Genomic DNA, 12566 nt, shown 5'->3' with positions numbered 1-12566 from the left:
CATTTCTCTCGATTTTTATCTTTTTTTCGATTTTATTGAAAATGTCCTGAGTTAAAAAAAAATTTCATTTTCTGCCACTTCCCTTACATTTCTAACAATAAATAATTATTGCATTTTACAAAAAATGACTAGAGACATCGAAAAATATGGTTGTAATACGTTGTCCCTCCTACGTATTTTCAACTTTATTATTGACACGTTTCACAGACAGCATAAGATCTTCTACCAGCCAAAAAATTATGGATTGTCGCCTGGGGATATTTATGCATGTGAGTAAGCAGAAAATTTTTTAATGGGAAATATATTTAATACACGATATATGGAGATTCAATAAATATCAAAAGTCACCAAAAATGTCCAGTATACCGAAGAAATTTATAGTTCGTACATTTAAAATTCTTCGTAATTTACAAAATTTCTAGAACTTTATAATTTAACTCTACCTACATAAATTCTCCTAGCAGCACAAAATTATTTGCTTCTTAGTTTTGAAGGTATAAAATAGAAATTTACCAACAAATGCCTTTTATTTCGAATAAATCCGATTTTAATTTATTTAAAAATATCTAATCAAAGTTTACAGAGATAAGAACATCCGCAAAAATATGTTTATAATTAAACTCTTGTTCAACTAAATTTCTGTATATGAAATACTATATACAGTGTAAATTTTTATACTCCACCCGCTATCTGATACCGAGAGAAGTATAAAGCCGTATAAATTAGGCTTATCTACCTTAAACCGCCCTAATTGTTCATAATGAATTTTGGAGCTACCATTTTAAATCACACTGAACTAGCTCCTGTACAATTATTCTTTTCTCGGATTCGTGCTTCTCGACAATTTCTCAATCCTGATCGAGAAAAACTTCCCCATTTCATCCGCAAAGAAGGCACCAGTGACGAATAACGTATGTCCGTGGCCGATGAAATGTGATAACGCGACCAGCTGAGAGATCACTTATGTGATTGATTCTAAGATCACGTGCAGATTTTCCTTCAAGCTCGTTAGATCAACTTTCGTGATTAACCGATTATAGAGCGCGAATTCTGCGCACGCATATCTACTATCAAATGTCGTGATACCACATGTTAATACGATCATTGAAACATTTTCATTCGTGGCATTCTGATACATCAGCGACCTTTTATTCGCTTATACACTCTGTTAAAAATAATAAAATTGTTTGTGCGATCTGTTTGAGGAAGACGATGTTCGAATAGAAAATCTGCGGTCAATTGGATCTATTACCTTTTCGTTTCCGCGTAGCTGCCGAAATAAAATTGTATTTCAAAATAGAACTCCGATGAGGAAGAGGGACATTTTTAACTTAGAACTAACGACGATTCGCATTCGAGTCTTATTTTTATCTGACCAAATTATACATTTAAAAATGTATTGCACATTACATAAATTTTTATTACATCTTATTCGCAAAATCGAAGTACGGACATGGCGCCAAAGTCACAGGATATTGCCCATAGTATAATGCTAGTGACTCCCGTAGAAGTTAACGTATGGGTAGAATATATAATGCATATGGAAAATAAGCTTATTATACACAAACTCACACATTTACAACAAACGTTATGAACTTGCATAATTCTTATAACACTGTGTTATTCTTATACCGCCATGTTAAAATAATTACACTTTCTTCGAAATTATATTTTCCATTTCATTAGTATAAGATTTCCGATTTGCGCAATAGCAAATTACTCTTCTTTCAAGTTGTACCGTAGGTAGTAGCTGTTTCGACACTTATGGAGAAACAGTTCATCAACTCCCTGAATGGCTGAATTGGTCCTCCAAGCCCTAATTAGAGTTTAGAGTGTCCTGTTCACAAATGACTAAATTGAAGAAATCTAGAACAAGAGAGCTGGCAAAATTCAACATCTAAGAAATAATCAAGAGATTGTACGAATCTAGTTCACGTCGCTTCTTAAAAAACAATGAAACACCAACCGATACAATGAGACTACTGTCCTCACAGATATTTTTTCTTATACGCGAACTCACTTTCTTCTTTCTTCTGCCTTTTTCATCCGCTCTTTCGCAGAAATCAAAATGGGTGGGAATGGCGATAAGGGATACCAATTAAAGTAACGGTATTTAAACTTGAACACACGTACGTAGAAAACACGTTTAAACCACATTCTTGCACGTAACTGTACCTTGTGTGACGCAACGGTACCTGATGTTCTTGCGCGAAGATGAATGGAGACCGTGAACAGTTAGTTCTTTCTTGTCTCAGCTAACAAAATAGAGCATCAGGTAGGTTTGGATTTCCAAATACCGTGCAATTAGAGGTTTGTTGGAGAAGAAACGTACGACTAGGAAATCCTTACTTATAGTTAGTATGACGACTCCAACTCTGAAAAGAAGACACGAGAAAATCATCTTGATTTCTCACATAGAAATGATAAACAGGAAGCAATTTATCGGTCTTCAAGCGTTGACGATCAATCTTATAAAATGACTTTGTCATGTGTTTTCAACGATACGGACATCGATACTGCTTCATTTCTAACATGGTTAAAGACGCTTATATTTCTCTTTGTCATGTGTTGTCAAATGGAATATTGTATTTTGAAATAGTGCGACTAGAAACGAATAATGTTAAAATGTAGTTTTATGTTGGAATATTTGAATTGCAATAAACGTGAATGAATTGTTTCCGATTTTATATAAATCATGGGCATAAAAACGAATCTGAAACAAGCGTTAATTCATTTATACGCTGAATAAATTCATAGAAATGAGTGTTCTTCGCATAAATAATCTTTTCTTTCTCGAGCGATTGTCTTTCCAGAGAGCAATACCATTAACGTGCTAACTTGTACAAATCTCATTTTTTATATAGATTATAATCGCATAAGCAGAAAGTTACTTTATATTAGAACGGGACAAATTTTAAAGAATACAACGGGGCAAACGGAACAATTTTATAAAAATATATTATAATTGACAAGAAAAGCGAATGTACGATATAATTTAATGTAACGTAACAGACGAACTTTTAATTTGGATGAAATACCAAACAAAAATTTTGGTTGCATACAAATATCAATTTTAAACTTTCTTCTGTCTGCCACTGTAGATATACAAGTACATTATTAATTTTTGTAGTCCTAATTTAATACGTAACATTTAATACACCTGAAATTTAAGAGGAAATTTAAGAGGATATTCATTTGGAGTACATATGTGTAAATTGTATGGAAACAGTTTTGTAAAAATTACTCGGCACATAGCAACCGTAACAGAAATTAGATTGATAGTATAGTAAACGCGAAACGCTAAAAGTGAAAAAAAAAGGATAGAGAAAACGCAACTTTTTAGAAAACTGCTAAGTCAGTAACTTGTAGCAGACAGAAATGAAAGTACAGACATTGTGAGTTAAGATCAAAGTTTACTGAAACAACATATAAATTATTGCATAAACTGTTACACTGTTACATGTTATCTTAAATGCTTTTCAACGTTATAGGATCAAAACTTCTCCTGACTTTAAAATGTAATTACTTTCCGAATTATTTCCCAAAATTAACTTTTATTATAATTATCCAAACGAGTGATATGTAAATATACTTCGCCATATTATAACAGACCAAGTATATTATATAATACATACCACATAATACTAATGTTTCTTCAAATTTGTGTTAGTATAATTAAAGCCTGAGACTTGAAATAAACTTTATAAGAACGTTATAAAACCATGATCTCAGATTTACTGATAATAGCACTTCATTTCTTCAACACAATAAAACAGGAAATAAGAAATATACTCAAGTTCTATTAAGCTCGATTTACTCGACTACATTTGAAGAATCGGGAAAATAACTTAACTCTTTACCGGCATAAATTTATCTCATTTACAGAACTGCAAAAACTCTTCAAACTCTTCGATCAATAAAATTTCCTAAGCGCTAAAGTCTATAAGAATAAACTTACATACATATTGCGCACTATGATTATAATTGCAAAAATCCTGTTCTCAGAGAACCGAATCACTCTGAGAATGAGGAAATTTGTAGAATTCTTTTGGATTCTTCGCTTAACTGTGTTTTATTTTTTCTTTTTGAATTCCTATGGTACTTCCCGTTAAATGAGTCTTTTAAAAGCCAAACTCTGCGTTTCGCTTTCTTAAGTTCATTAGTCAGAAACACGATTAATATCCAACTTCTAAAAGATAAATGACTTACTCCATAAGTTTGTAGTTTGCATAATTGCAAGGTATATTTTCAAAAACAGCGTTTCTAACATTATTAATTTTCTCTGTTTTGTGATTTTCAAATCGATCAATGCGACTTCCCAGTGAAGCAAATTTAATTAGCAAATCAACGTGTAATCACGTTTGCAGATAATTCTTTATATTTGCAAAGATATAATTGAGTTGCGTCACTTACAAAACAAAGATATAAACTGCCTCTAACATTAAGACTTCGGTGATACACTGACGAATGACAGAAATGTAGATCAACGGACTAAGCATGTATTTTTCTTTTCTTATCGGGAATTGGTTATTCTCTGAGTCAATCCTCACGGGGAAGAACTGGAATAAGCTCGTGTCGCGTAATGAAAGATACGTCTTGCAAAATACTCGGGCCAAGATTACCCATTATCTCAATCCTATATACGGTTTGTCACAACATTCATGTTTCACGCATGTAGATTAGAATTTTAAAGGTAGTAATCGCAAAACGTGGAAATTCTGAGTAACCACTTTGGTCCCACGGGCTTCTGCAGTTCGTAAAGAGCAACAGAATGTGTATTGTACTCGTACAAACTACGAAGGTCGCGTATGAAAGAGAACACGCTAGCCTATATCGTCCCTATTGTTCTTCGGTGTTTATAATGCGTAGTATTCATAGGATAAAGCACAATTTTGAAAAAAAGAAAAAAAAGCACTGTAAATTACGTAGGTAGAGCGTTATGTTTGAAGAACCATATATTACAATCTACATTTGATTTGATATATGATGATATGATTTGAAATATTACAATCTACAATTTTGAAATGGTAGAATGTAATACAACATATAAAAATAACGGTGAAAGTTAAAAAAAAAATGTTGCTTCGCACGCGAAAATTATTACGAAGATAATTTTAATTGCAAACTATGTTCTCTGCGTGGAAATACATATATATTCTAAAATTTTAATAAAAATTTCTCGTCTGATGCATCACTTACTTTATATTTATCTTAAATGTTCATCCGTGAAGCAAATATCGTAACATGCATACATTTGTATCGTTTCCCACGTGTGCAAATAAAAATAAAACAGGTCGGAATCATGCCACATTCCAATACATCGTATACGACGCTAGAATTGATCATTATGAAATTTCATTTTTTCATTCGTTATAAAATCTTCTTAATCGGATAATTTTGCTCATATTTAAAGCGTTTTGTGAGAATAAGGCGGTATATGAGGTAATTCAGTGTTCCAAGAATATTAGATTTGGAGAGCTAAAAGTATCAATTACATGATAACGCGATGCTGCAATTAGAAAAAAAATATACTTATCTAATATCATATATAACATAATATCACTATCTTGTACACCTGCGCAAATTTGATTTCGAACCAGATAAATCATGATTCAATGTTCTTGAAGCCATTCGATTTTCGCACGTACGTACAATTTTTTTGCTAATATTCCTCAAAATTAAATCGTTCGTCGACAAATAAATTATTTTTTATGCAAATTAGGACATTGAATATTATCTGGTTGTTTCTGACTATGCAGTAATCTTTGAGTTTTTACTTCCCAATCTCAGTTTCGTTTCAAGAGACAAATAGAATAATAATGTTCTGAGAAAACCTTCAATGTATCAATATACGTATCATTAATAACATTTAAAGATATCCCTCACACTTACAAAATTTGATCACCATAAGAGCACAGTTGCGTAGAAAGTGACGAAGAACGCAACGAATTTAACACTACAAACTTGTAATTTTTTCGTAGAAATTTTATGAATTTATAACGGGACATTTTAAAGATTCGAATTATTTATTGCAAAATATATGTTATTGGTAATTGTATCGTTAAGAAATTATTGGAGGTTCCAACGAATTATTGTGGGGCTATTAAAATATTAAAAAAAAAAAAATAAAAATTTCCAATTTATCAATTTCATCATTGCAAAATTGGAAATATTCTACGAAGACTTCTTTCTCCTTATATTATACGGATATCGGTATCTATCTAACGATCGAGATCAAACAATACCAAAGAAAAAAAAATGAAATAAAGAACGTAATCGAAAGTTATAAAGAATGATAATCTAATCTGTATTCTAATCGAACGCATAAGCAACGAACTCCATTAATAACTGAACATACGCATAATGTACACTCGTATTATTGACCTCCGATGACCCAAGAGTGGGATTCCCGGAGACAATCGCAGAGACACAGACAGAAAAGCGGATAAGGAACCGACGGTGATCCCCCGGCTGGAATTGCCACGAAGAGGACAGGGAAAAAGCTTCAGCGCAAAATTGGTATATAAGAGCAAGCTCCAGCCGATTGTGGTATAGAAATCGATCAGCTCTAAAAACAAGAGCATCAGAGATCTTGTATCAAAGAGTTCCAAGTGAATCAAAAAAACAATTTCCAAAATGAAATTCATCGTACTGGCTCTCTTCTGCATGGCTGCATACGCCGCTGCTCAAGAAATTGAACCTGAAGCTGTGGAAGAATACTACGTAAGAACTTTACTATATAATTAATTTTAAAATTGCTACTTAAAAATTAGCACTAAATGTGATTGAAACAATATTACAATAGGATAGTAGTTGGATAATTAGTACTTTCATTTAATAAATGACAATTTTTAAATCTGTAACTCTGCAACAATTTGAAAACTGCGTATGGTTTGGTTACAAATATGCAACTTAAAAATGTCATTAAGCGAGAGTTGTCTATGAAAATCTATAATAGAACGAATTTGAGAATTTTGACAAATTTTCCAACCCTACATCTTAAACTTAACATTTCTATTCTAAAAATTTGTAGCTTGTCAATTTGCCGAAATTACTAGTTAATGGAATATTATTCCACAACTGCGATCAAGTATCGATATTCGAAACTTGCCTTACAGCCATCATATCGTGAACTTTCCCGTTCCACCTCTCCGTTTCAAATTCCTTTTCCTATCGAGCCCGAATATGTTCCATGAAAAAAGGCTCTAGTCCCGTTCTTCGTTAACTGTGAATCCACATTTTTTTTTCTCAGGGCTCTCCTCGTTTTCGACGACACGCCGACCCTCAAGGGTCCCTCGTTATCAATGGACAGAAACCATTGAGCGGACCGGATCGTCGCCCATCCTTGGACGTCGATTATCATCAACGCGTCTACGACAGAAACGGAGTGAACGCGGACGCTTACGGTGGACTGAATGTTCGTCCCGGACAGCCTGCTCAACCACACTTGGGTGTCCAAATCGGGCGTGAATACAAGAACGGCTTCATCAGGGGATACAGCCAGGCTGAACGCGGTCCTGGCGGCAGAATCTCGCCCAGCTTCGGCATTGGTGGTGGATTCAGATTCAGACGCAACGTCGATGACATGATGTCAGAGGAACTAGGATATTAGATCCATCTATGCGTACAGTTAACGATTAGACTACGGATTTTTCTACAAATTCATAATTCTTTTGGACTCAATTAGAGAAACTTGGACAGAGATCAGCTTTTACGTAATATCAATTACTATTAGTATTGTCCCGTATTAATTGCATTTATTTAGTATTTAATGATTATTTATTTCAGATATGCATTTACTTTGTTTCATTTCGTATACTTTATGTAATTGATAAGACATTGTCGATTAAGAGATTGTACTTGAAAAGAAATGATAATAAATGTAATGTAATGACATAAATGGTGTATAGTTATTTGTCGCCAATGATAAAGGTAAACGAACTTGTCTAGTGCGAGTGAACTTTTAGCGCATTGAGTACAAGCGATAAGCGTTCAGAATTTAGCTAGTGCTTTTAATAGCTGGGCTTGACAGTGATGAGGTTACAGTAATACACGTATAGCATAGAATAATGATTATACATGGCAAAAATGATTTTGCACGTTTATTTGGGTCAATGTGATTTTAAAACAACCTGTGCCAAGTACTTTTAGGAAAAAACTTCGTGAATTAAGTTAAAATATTAAGTTAAAATATTATGTTAATATATTTTTAATAAAAATAAAAATAATGATAATTTACATAAAAATAACAATAAAGATTCTGTTAGTAAAAAGAAAATATGACAAAGTAGATATAAATTCGTTAATTTAACCATTACACAGTAATTAAAATTCGATACAGAACAAAATATTTGAATAGCAAGCATAAAGCTGTACAAATCAGGCCTGCCTGCCTTAAACCGCCCTAATTGTTCGGAATGAATTTTGGAGCTACCATCTTACATCAGACTGAACTAGCTTCCGTACAATTATTCTTTTGTCGGATTCGTGATTCTCGACAATTTCTCAATCTTGATTGAGAAAAACTTCCCCATTTCGTCCGCTAAGAAAGGCACCAGTGACGAATAACGTATGTCCGTGGCCGATGAAATGCGATAACGCGACCAGCTGAGAGATCACTTATGTGTCTGATTCTGAGATCACGTGCAGATTTTCCTTCAAGCTCGTTAGATCAACTTTCGTGATTAACCGATTATAGAGCGCGAATTCTGCGCACGCATATCTACTATCAAATGTCGTAATACCACATGTTAATACGATCATTGAAACATTTTCATTCGTGGCATTCTGATACATCAGCGACCTTTTATTCGCTTATACACTCTGTTAAAAATAATAAAATTGTTTGTGCGATCTGTTTGAGGAAGACGATGTTCGAATAGAAAATCTGCGGTCAATTGGATCTATTACCTTTTCGTTTCCGCGTAGCTGCCGAAATAAAATTGTATTTCAAAATAGAACTCCGATGAGGAAGAGGGACATTTTTAACTTAGAACTAACGACGATTCGCATTCGAGTCTTATTTTTATCTGACCAAATTATACATTTAAAAATGTATTGCACATTACATAAATTTTTATTACATCTTATTCGCAAAATCGAAGTACGGACATGGCGCCAAAGTCACAGGATATTGCCCATAGTATAATGCTAGTGACTCCCGTAGAAGTTAACGTATGGGTAGAATATATAATGCATATGGAAAATAAGCTTATTATACACAAACTCACACATTTACAACAAACGTTATGAACTTGCATAATTCTTATAACACTGTGTTATTCTTATACCGCCATGTTAAAATAATTACACTTTCTTCGAAATTATATTTTCCATTTCATTAGTATAAGATTTCCGATTTGCGCAATAGCAAATTACTCTTCTTTCAAGTTGTACCGTAGGTAGTAGCTGTTTCGACACTTATGGAGAAACAGTTCATCAACTCCCTGAATGGCTGAATTGGTCCTCCAAGCCCTAATTAGAGTTTAGAGTGTCCTGTTCACAAATGACTAAATTGAAGAAATCTAGAACAAGAGAGCTGGCAAAATTCAACATCTAAGAAATAATCAAGAGATTGTACGAATCTAGTTCACGTCGCTTCTTAAAAAACAATGAAACACCAACCGATACAATGAGTTTACTGTCCTCACAGATATTTTTTCTTATACGCGAACTCACTTTCTTCTTTCTTCTGCCTTTTTTATCCGCTATTTCGCAGAAATCAAAATGGGTGGAAATGGCGATAAGGGATACCAATTAAAGTAACGGCATTTAAACTTGAACACACGTAGGTATAAAACACGTTTAAACTACATTCTTGCACGTAACTGTAACTTGTGTGACGCAACGGTACCTGATGTTCTTGCGCGAAGATGAATGGAGACCGCGAACGGTTAGTTCTTTCTTGTCTCAGCTAACAAAATAGAGCATCAGGTAGGTTTGGATTTCCAAATACCGTGCAATTAGAGGTTTGTTGGAGAAGAAACGTACGACTAGGAAATCCTTACTTATAGTTAGTATGACGACTCCAACTCTGAAAAGAAGACACGAGAAAATCATCTTGATTTCTCACATAGAAATGATAAACAGGAAGCAATTTATCGGTCTTCAAGCGTTGACGATCAATCTTATAAAATGACTTTGTCATGTGTTTTCAACGATACGGACATCGACACTGCTTCATTTCTAACATGGTTAAAGACGCTTATATTTCTCTTTGTCATGTGTTGTCAAATGGAATATTGTATTTTGAAATAGTGCGACTAGAAACGAATAATGTTAAAATGTAGTTTTATGTTGGAATATTTGAATTGCAATAAACATGAATGAATTGTTTCCGATTTTATATAAATCATGGGCATAAAAACGAATCTGAAACAAGCGTTAATTCATTTATACGCTGAATAAATTCATAGAAATGAGTGTTCTTCGCATAAATAATCTTTTCTTTCTCGAGCGATTGTCTTTCCAGAGAGCAATACCATTAACGTGCTAACTTGTACAAATCTCATTTTTTATATAGATTATAATCGCATAAACAGAAAGTTACTTTATATTAGAACGGGACAAATTTTAAAGAATACAACGGGGCAAACGGAACAATTTTATAAAAATATATTATAATTGACAAGAAAAGCGAATGTACGATATAATTTAATGTAACGTAACAGACGAACTTTTAATTTGGATGAAGTACCAAACAAAAATTTTGGTTGCATACAAATATCAATTTTAAACTTTCTTCTGTCTGCCACTGTAGATATACAAGTACATTATTAATTTTTGTAATCCTAATTTAATACGTAACATTTAATACACCTGAAATTTAAGAGGAAATTTAAGAGGATATTCATTTGGAGTACATATGTGTAAATTGTATGGAAACAGTTTTGTAAAAATTACTCGGCACATAGCAACCGTAACAGAAATTAGATTGATAGTATAGTAAACGCGAAACGCTAAAAGTGAAAAAAAAAGGATAGAGAAAACGCAACTTTTTAGAAAACTGCTAAGTCAGTAACTTGTAGCAGACAGAAATGAAAGTACAGACATTGTGAGTTAAGATCAAAGTTTACTGAAACAACATATAAATTATTGCATAAACTGTTACACTGTTACATGTTATCTTAAATGCTTTTCAACGTTATAGGATCAAAACTTCTCCTGACTTTAAAATGTAATTACTTTCCGAATTATTTCCCAAAATTAACTTTTATTATAATTATCCAAACGAGTGATATGTAAATATACTTCGCCATATTATAACAGACCAAGTATATTATATAATACATACCACATAATACTAATGTTTCTTCAAATTTGTGTTAGTATAATTAAAGCCTGAGACTTGAAATAAACTTTATAAGAACGTTATAAAACCATGATCTCAGATTTACTGATAATAGCACTTCATTTCTTCAACACAATAAAACAGGAAATAAGAAATATACTCAAGTTCTATTAAGCTCGATTTACTCGACTACATTTGAAGAATCGGGAAAATAACTTAACTCTTTACCGGCATAAATTTATCTCATTTACAGAACTGCAAAAACTCTTCAAACTCTTCGATCAATAAAATTTCCTAAGCGCTAAAGTCTATAAGAATAAACTTACATACATATTGCGCACTATGATTATAATTGCAAAAATCCTGTTCTCAGAGAACCGAATCACTCTGAGAATGAGGAAATTTGTAGAATTCTTTTGGATTCTTCGCTTAACTGTGTTTTATTTTTTCTTTTTGAATTCCTATGGTACTTCCCGTTAAATGAGTCTTTTAAAAGCCAAACTCTGCGTTTCGCTTTCTTAAGTTCATTAGTCAGAAACACGATTAATATCCAACTTCTAAAAGATAAATGACTTACTCCATAAGTTTGTAGTTTGCATAATTGCAAGGTATATTTTCAAAAACAGCGTTTCTAACATTATTAATTTTCTCTGTTTTGTGATTTTCAAATCGATCAATGCGACTTCCCAGTGAAGCAAATTTAATTAGCAAATCAACGTGTAATCACGTTTGCAGATAATTCTTTATATTTGCAAAGATATAATTGAGTTGCGTCACTTACAAAACAAAGATATAAACTGCCTCTAACATTAAGACTTCGGTGATACACTGACGAATGACAGAAATGTAGATCAACGGACTAAGCATGTATTTTTCTTTTCTTATCGGGAATTGGTTATTCTCTGAGTCAATCCTCACGGGGAAGAACTGGAATAAGCTCGTGTCGCGTAATGAAAGATACGTCTTGCAAAATACTCGGGCCAAGATTACCCATTATCTCAATCCTATATACGGTTTGTCACAACATTCATGTTTCACGCATGTAGATTAGAATTTTAAAGGTAGTAATCGCAAAACGTGGAAATTCTGAGTAACCACTTTGGTCCCACGGGCTTCTGCAGTTCGTAAAGAGCAACAGAATGTGTATTGTACTCGTACAAACTACGAAGGTCGCGTATGAAAGAGAACACGCTAGCCTATATCGTCCCTATTGTTCTTCGGTGTTTATAATGCGTAGTATTCATAGGATAAAGCACAATTTTGAAAAAAAGAAAAA

General features: G+C 33.1%; 2 protein-coding genes across 2 annotated transcripts in view; one reads left to right on the top strand and one right to left on the bottom strand.

Annotated features, from left to right (window-relative positions):
- The window catches only part of LOC126878123 (lysophospholipid acyltransferase 6), a 49516-nt gene that overhangs the window by 16686 nt on the left and 20264 nt on the right, over positions 1 to 12566 (bottom strand). The gene's annotated exons all lie outside the window — the stretch shown is intronic.
- LOC126878163 (hymenoptaecin-like) lies at positions 6534 to 7900 on the top strand. The gene is made up of 2 exons (XM_050640722.1): positions 6534 to 6723; positions 7253 to 7900. The coding sequence occupies exons 1-2, from the start codon at positions 6637 to 6639 to the stop codon at positions 7610 to 7612; spliced, it is 447 nt and encodes a 148-aa protein (XP_050496679.1). The 5' UTR covers positions 6534 to 6636; the 3' UTR covers positions 7613 to 7900.

This window comes from Bombus huntii, chromosome 2, assembly GCF_024542735.1.
Source record: "Bombus huntii isolate Logan2020A chromosome 2, iyBomHunt1.1, whole genome shotgun sequence".
NCBI lineage: Eukaryota > Metazoa > Arthropoda > Insecta > Hymenoptera > Apidae > Bombus > Bombus huntii.
Note: the sequence above shows the minus strand (reverse complement) of the source record. Positions and strands in the feature narration are given on the sequence as shown.